This window comes from Microtus ochrogaster, chromosome 6 (genome assembly GCF_000317375.1).
Source record: "Microtus ochrogaster isolate Prairie Vole_2 chromosome 6, MicOch1.0, whole genome shotgun sequence".
NCBI classification, from domain to species: domain Eukaryota; kingdom Metazoa; phylum Chordata; class Mammalia; order Rodentia; family Cricetidae; genus Microtus; species Microtus ochrogaster.
In genome coordinates, this window is record NC_022013.1 from 49,456,254 (window position 1) to 49,464,218 (window position 7,965).

The window sequence follows — 7,965 nt, forward strand, 5'->3', positions numbered from 1 at the left end:
AAAGAAATGGGCTTCTTAATAATACCAAGAGACCAAGAAGACAAAGTCAAAGATTAAATCTTTAAAAAAATGACGGTGTCTGCCTTAACTCTTAGTACTTGGGGAGGCAAACACAGGTACATCTCTGAGTTTGAAGCCAGCCTGGTCTACATAGAGAATTCCAGGTCAACTAGGGCTATACAGTATAACACATAACACATAGTATAATATAACACACACACATATATTATTTTAAAATATAAAATATATATATAATATATATTATTTTCATGTGTATGAATGCTTTGCCTACATGCATATAAGTATGCCATATGTGTGCAGTGCCAGAGATGACAGAAGAATGCATCAGGCCCCAACACTGGAGTTACAAGCAGTTGTGAGCCATCATGTGAATGCTGGGAACTGAACTAGGCTCTCTACAAGAGCAGTGAGTGCTTTTACTTACCGAGCAATCATTCTACACCAAATGACCCCTCCCCCCAGAAAAACTTAAACTAACTTAGGAAAAATGGAAGTCAATTTAACAAGAAGCAACATAAAAAGGAGTAATGCCAACAGCTGCCTCTGAGATGGCAGCCCTCACCCCACCATGAGTTTCAATCCATAACATGTCACAATGTGCTTCCCGAAACCTGCACTTACCGACTTACGAGGCTCTGGGAACTGCTGACAGCTCAATGACCAACTTTACACTTTACAAAAACTCTCTGAACTGGGAACATACCGTCTCTGGACATTCCCACTGACAGACACTTCTTGAAGCGGCACTGCTGGCATCGGTTCCTGTTCATCCTCATGATGGAGCAGTTCTCATTCTTCAGGCACTTCTTGTATTGGATGTTTTGTTGAATGCTCCTCCGAAAGAACCCCTAAAATAAAGGAAATTTATCCATCCATGTAAAAATAGCTAGCTGTACAAAGTTCCCACAAGAACTATTCCCACATCAATCTACTGTGTGTGAAGCTGGGCCCAGATCAAAGAAAGCAAATACTGACACAGAATTTAACTGGATCATTACTGGTATCATCAGCAGCTACAAAATACACCCAACAAACCAAACCCTACTTCCTGCTGAGTCTTTGTGCCAGCCAGAGTACCTACTTATAAGCACTCCTGCTGCTAGACCTCAGCTGCAGCCACATGCTCTACCTTGAAAGTAACTTCCTCAAAAAAAAATTTTTTTTAAGAGATGGACCTCTGTAGCCCAAGGTAGCCTTGAACCCACTATATACACTGGGATGGCCTTGAACTCCTGATCCTCAACCTCTACCTCCCAAGTGCTGGAATGACAAGCATGTGCCACCATACCCAGCTTTCAAAACTTGTGAGACATAAATACTGAGTTTCGGAAAGCTGACAGAGTTTGACAGTCAAAAAGAATTTTATGTTTCAATAGCAGAGCTTTGTCATTTCTGGATCATTATGTGCGGACACCAACAAAGTCTACATAGACACACACATGCTAGATGCCCTGGCCATATGTCAGCAGTCATGCTAGAGCACATGCCCAGAGAAAGATTACCAGCTAGAAGACTATAAACAGCTATCTTGACTACACAAATCACATGCTCTATGTCAGGTCTTCAGCCAATGCTCCCAGGAAAAAAAAAAAAAAACCTTGAGAAAAACTACAAAATCATTTCAAACAGTATTTCCCCCAATAAGATAAATATCTTTGTTAAACACTGACCAGATATAACACATTTGCTTCTTACTGCTGTGATACAATATACTTGATTTAAATGACGCAAGAACTAAGAATAATGCATTCTTAAGAGGCTATTGAGGGCTAGGAGGTAGTTCAGTGGCAAAGCACCTACCTAGCCTGTGAGACATTGGGTCTCATTCCCAGCACTGCCCCAATGGCATTCACTTGGCAAGATATGGTGGAACACTCCTGAAATCCCCACAATCTGGGAGACTGAGGTGGAATTTGAGTTCTAAACCAGCCTGGGCTACATCACAAGACCCAGTCTCAAACAGATACCACCAAGATATTAATCAATTATTTGTATTTATCAATACAGTGCTGGAGAGATGCCCTAGTAATTAAGAGCACCAGCTGCTCTTCCAGAGGATCAGCACCCACACGGACACTCACAACCATTTGCAATGCTTGTTCCAGGAATCTAACAACTTCTTCGAGCCTCCATGGGCACCAGGCACACAAGGGGTGCATAGACACACATGCAGGCAAAACAGTAATGTACATAAAACAGTAACATATTTTTAAAGAGAATATATAAGACATTTCTTTCAGATCATGGTTTTATTTTCTAGCTCTAAAGTGAAAATGAACTTAGCTTAAAAATACTTCATTTCCTAACCCTGTCTCGAAAAACAAAAACAAAAACAATTACTTCATTTCCTTTAAAATATATATACATATATGTGTGTGTGTGTGTGTGTGTGTGTGTATATATATAGTATTTACACAATTCTTAAAAACAGAAGAGCTACATCTACAGAACACACTTACTAGACTTACTAGTCAATAAAAAGCTCCCAGATTCGTCTCATTCAGAACTGTCCCAGAAGAAACTAGTTTCTCCATGAATGTTCCTTATCTTATTCGCCCTGCCAAACTGTTCCTACTCTAACTGTGCTGGATTTAAGAGACGTTCCTAGATGTAGATAAGGAGGTAGAGCCACTTCAGTGAGGCTACCTAAGGCTCTCTCCTTCAATTACTAGAAATAATCAATTTACAAATTAATCCTTTCCTGAGTGTTCCATTTGAATTCAAGATGATCTGACTCTACTTGTATTACATTGTTTGTTGCTATTATTTACTTTTGCTTATCTTGTGTTTAAGATAAGGTCTTGCTAAGTAGCTCAGACTGGCTTAGCATCAATAATCCTCTTCCCTCAAGCATTACTTCTCAGCACACTACATTTTGGCAAATACTTAGCAGTTATTCCCAGCCCATAGTACCTAACAGGGTAAGATCTGGTATAGTTTGAATACGTTCCCCAGAGATCATGTTCTAGAAACTTAACTCTCAATGACATGACACCGAGTGGTGGGACTTCATGAGTGGATCACATGTGCTCTGCTTTCTTCAACCGGCTCTTGTTAATATGAATATAAAAAGTAAGCTGGAGCCGGGTGATGGTTTAATCCCAGCCCTCGGGAGGCAGAGGCAGGCGGATCTCTGTGAGTTCGAGACCAGCCTGGTCTACAGAGCTAGTGCCAGGACAGGCTCCAAAGCCACAGAGAAACCCTGTTTTGAAAAACCAAAAAAAAAAAAAAAAGGGGGGGGAAAAAAAAAAGTAAGCTGGAGCCAGGCATGGTGGTACACACCTTTAATCCCGGAAGAAAAAACAAGTGGATTCTGTGAGTATGAAGCCAGCCTGGTTTACATAGTGAGCTCCAAGGCTACATATAGAAACCTGCCTCAAACAAAACAACAAAAAAAGTTAGCTAGGCTCATTCCTATACACACTCAAGCTCACATTCTTATGCATGAGCATTCTGTCTGCTTTTATTCAACATCTTCCATCCTCCAACAGTAAGGCTCTCCCAAGATATAGCCCCTAAGTCTCCAAAATTCTGAGGCAAATTAACTTTACAAACTACCCCACCTGTGGTACTCTGTTTCAGCAAACAAAATAAACTAAGACTTAACTCAAATCTTGATTTATAGGCATGGTAGTCATGCCTGTAATCCCACCCCTTGGAAGGAAGCAGGATCGCAAGCACTAGGTCATTTTCCATTGCCCTAAACACAGGAAGTATTAGGTCATCCTCCCATTGCCTTACACAGTGAGTACCATATTTCCCTCCACTGCTCAACACAGCAAGTACCATATCATCCTCCACAGCTCTACATAACTCCACTACCATACATTGCAAGTTTCAGGCCAACCCTAGATCACCCGAGAGACCCTGTCTCAAAAACACAAAAAGAGTAAAAAGGGAACTGTTCCAACAAAGCAATGCAGCCCCTAACATTCTGGTTCATACCTATTTCCTGAACACGAAGACCTGTACCTGACTGAACAGCGAATGAGGCCGAACTGCCACTGCTCCTCACCCTGAGTCACTGATCAGACTCTGAAAGCTGAAGAACAGCTGATTCCTCCCTCCCTTCTAAATAAACTGTGGACACTCACAAACTTAACCCACTTTCTTTAGTCCCAGAATTAGATTGGTAGTAAGAAACAAAAGCTTGCGTTACCTTACAGCCTTCACAAGCATGAACTCCATAGTGGAATCCTGACGCCACATCCCCACAGACTTTACACAGTAGAACCATGCCACTAAATTCTAGGGCACAAACAGACAGGAAATAAAAAGCTGGAAAAATCATTCAAGTGCTTTTCCCAATTGAATATTTTATCTCATTCAATTTGCAAGTGTTTTAAAACAATACATTTATACCTTTGTAGCATAGAAAATAATCTCTATACCAAATTAACAAAGGAAAACCAGTCTTCCTTTCTCCCCTTCCCCCAGTACTGGGCACTGAGCCAGAGGCCCACAGTAGGCAAGTGCACCCAAGCAACAGCTGGCTTTTTCCTTTTTGATTTTAAGTATCCATGGAAATTTTGTAAATCTGTCGTTACCTTACACCATACATGCAACAAGAACTAAGAAAAGAATTCTCCTAGATTAAAAAAAAAAAATTCAAGCAGAGAAATTAATCAATAAAAAATGGAGAGGGGGTCCTAAGAAATGGCTCAGTGATTAAGAACACTTGCAGGGGACTAGGGCTCAATTCCCAGCATCCACATGGCAGCTACCAATAGTATGTAACTCAGTCCCATCTTATCAGGAGGGTTGCCCTCTTCTGATCTCTAAGGACATCTACACGCATCTACACACACACACACACTACATGCATCTACATACATACATACACACACACACACACACACACACACAGTGCACATATATTCTTCCAGACTCGCGCGCGCGCACACACACACACACACATAAATATAAAAAAGAAAATAAATAAGTAAACCTTTTCAAAACAAGAAAATAAAAAGAAGGCTGATAGTATGGTTAGGTGAAGAGTGCTTGCCTAGTGAACATGAGTCCTGAGCTCATTCCCCAGCTTCATAGAAAAAGAAAAATAAATTAAAGGTGCAAAGATTTTGAGTTGTGCTGCTTCAATTCAACAGCAAGAGCTGGGCAAGCCCCATGGCTTCTCTACTAGCCCTGCTAGCCTGGTTCCACCCACACTCACTCAGGTAAGCCGTCTCATTGGTCAGTACAATCCTGCTTGGTTTCCTAATCCCAAATGTTCCCAACTCCGTCTTCACGAAAGTAAACCCTCCCCACAAGCAGAGACAAGGTTCAATACTAGAAGCCCAGCAGAAAGGTCCCTGCAAGAGTGTAGTAAAGGAAGACGAGATGTAACTGGGCCACACAGACATGACAGCCAGCCCCTGGCTGAAACTTCTAAAACTATCACTGGTGTTTTGTCTAATCACTAACCATGGTTACCAGAGGAAGAATAAACTAGAGTGGCATCCAAATGAAAAGCCTGGGATATAAAACCCATCTGCATTAGTGAGTAGCCACAATATAGAACACTAACAGACTTACTTGTCATACCGCTGTGACTCTTGGTCATGCCAGGAGCACCAGGTTTGCCTGTTTTCACAGGACAATCTGTGTGATCACTCTTCAAGACACTGTCAATGCCAGAGAGATCACTGTTCTTCAGATTGCCGTTGGCATCAGAGTTAGAGCTATTTGGAGAAGATGGAACAGACGAGGACGAGGACTGGAAACTGTTCTCAGAACCCTCACTGTGACAAGAGGCAGGGCTGGAGGCAGAGCTGGAGGAACTGATGTAGGCAATCACACCTCCTAGAAAGCAGTACAAGTAAAACAATTAGATACAAGATGATACATGTATTTGATTTTTGTTGGAGAAGACCACTTGTTTCATTCCTGGCCCCGAAATAATCACACAGAAACTGTACTAATGAAATCACTGCTAGCTTCTTATTGGTTAGCTCTTACATATTAATTTAACCCATTTCTATTCATTCGTGTATTGCCATGAGGCTATGACTTACTGGAAAAAGTTCCAGCGTCTATCTCAGGCGGGGCTACATGGCTTTTCTCTGACTCTGCCCTTCTTTCTCCCAGCATTTAGTCCAGTACTCATGTAAATATACTACATTACTAAATTGTTAGAAATGTCACTAACTTCAGAAACACTGATTGACACTATTTCTGTTTACACCAAAAGACTTCTTGTTTCATATTACTCCTTCCGCAGAGTTCAAAGTTGTGTTAAGTTCCTTTGACTTATTTAACCATGAGAAAGTCTTCAATAGCTTGTTTGTCATAAGCACACAACATACCCAAACCTAACCTCTGAATGCCTTGACGGCTCAAACCAGCAACAAACCAGCAAACTGCTGTAGACAAACCTGCACTGGTCCTCTGCCTCCCTGGTACTCCAGTGCTTGCTTCCCCAGCACTTAGCTGAGACACAAGCTAATGGGAACAGGGGTTCCATTTGGATCTTAACACAGGGAACCTTTCCCAGCTGCTGCTCTGACACTCCCTGAAGACAGGATCCCCCGAGTCCAGGGCCCACCCCCTTTCTGGGCCCACCCACCACTGCACTTGTGCACTCATCTCTGTGCAGTTGTTAGGGATTCAGACGCACTGTGTGTTCTTCTAACACACCATTACAGGCCACATTAAAGAGATGGGCAAAAGGTACACTATGCAAGAACAACAGTAAGGCAGAAGCTAATCTTATCCACCAGACATCCTATCCGTTTGCCGAAAACAGGACAGTTAAGTTCATGGAAGTAACCTCCACAACCCCTCAGCAAACTGGCCTGGGCCTCTGCAAAGCTATAATCTGCTCGGGATGAGATAGTGTTTAAAAGTGTTCTTAGGGTATAATTTTAAACTTCTTCCCTCAAAGAGATAAAATACTACAGAAGTAACCTCAAGGCCAAATATGTTATTTTCCCAATCCCAGACCAAGCAAGTAATTCTCCTGTTCTCTGCCAAGGTCCACTGTGGTTTCTCCTGCCTCCACTATCAAACATTCACTGGCTCCTCGATGTACAGCAGGAACAAGAGTCACCTTTCCCCAGCACCATACTCCAGTCACAGTACACCTACTGTCTGCCTGTTTCCACGCTTTCACCATGTTTTGGCTAGCCGTAAGCATCCAGGTGGTGCTATAATCCTCAGGACACTTTACAGAGATGAACCCTGCCACACACAATTTTGACATCGACTTCTGCCTTTGTGAAATCCATGCTGACTAGCAGATTCCTAACAGTGTAAAATATAAGTGGGTAACAGACATGGGGCTCCTGACAACAGTCTAGATGATATATGCACACAAGGAGATGTAGATTTCAAGTACAATGGAAGCATTAACTTAAAAATAAAAAAAAAAATGTATGCTATGGCTCAGTGGTAGTATACTTGCCTAGTATGGATAAGGCCTTGGGTTCAATCCTCAGTACTGAGAAAAGAAAAAAAGTTTCCTAAAAATAACAGCTCTTTGGCCCATCTTTGACCCAATTTTGGTAAAGATGGAATCTGTTTATCAGTTGTTTAAAAAAAAAAAAATGAGGTGGAGGAAGTCTCCACAGGCAACGTGCTTGTGACACACATGGTGAGACAGTTCAGATTCCCAGCTCCCAGGTATAAGACAGGAAAGGCTACAGAGATGCGTGGCCATTAAGAGCACCTTTCTGATCTTGCTGAGAACCTCTGAGTTTAGTTCCCAGCACCTACATCAGGCTGGTCACAATCACCTGTAACTCCAATCCCAGGAAATCCAACACCCTCTTCTGGGCTCCAGTTACCCCCTGTGCACACACACATAAATATACATAAATCTTACAATGGAAAAAAGAGAGCATCTTCAACAAATTGTGCTGGCAAAACTGGATGTCAATCTGCAGAAGAATGAAAATAGATCCATATCTATCACCATGCACAAAACTCAAGTCCAAATGGATTAAG

General features: G+C 41.9%; 1 protein-coding gene across 1 annotated transcript in view; it reads right to left on the reverse strand.

Annotated features, from left to right (window-relative positions):
• Positions 1–7,965, reverse strand: part of Nr1d2 (nuclear receptor subfamily 1 group D member 2) — a 26,057-nt gene that overhangs the window by 10,858 nt on the left and 7,234 nt on the right. Inside the window, exons 2-4 of the mRNA XM_005348560.3 lie at positions 5,557–5,823; positions 4,181–4,269; positions 725–869 (exon numbers count right to left, since the gene is read on the reverse strand). Coding sequence (XP_005348617.1) covers positions 725–869; positions 4,181–4,269; positions 5,557–5,823 — 501 coding nt within the window. The remainder of the gene's footprint in view (positions 1–724; positions 870–4,180; positions 4,270–5,556; positions 5,824–7,965) is intronic.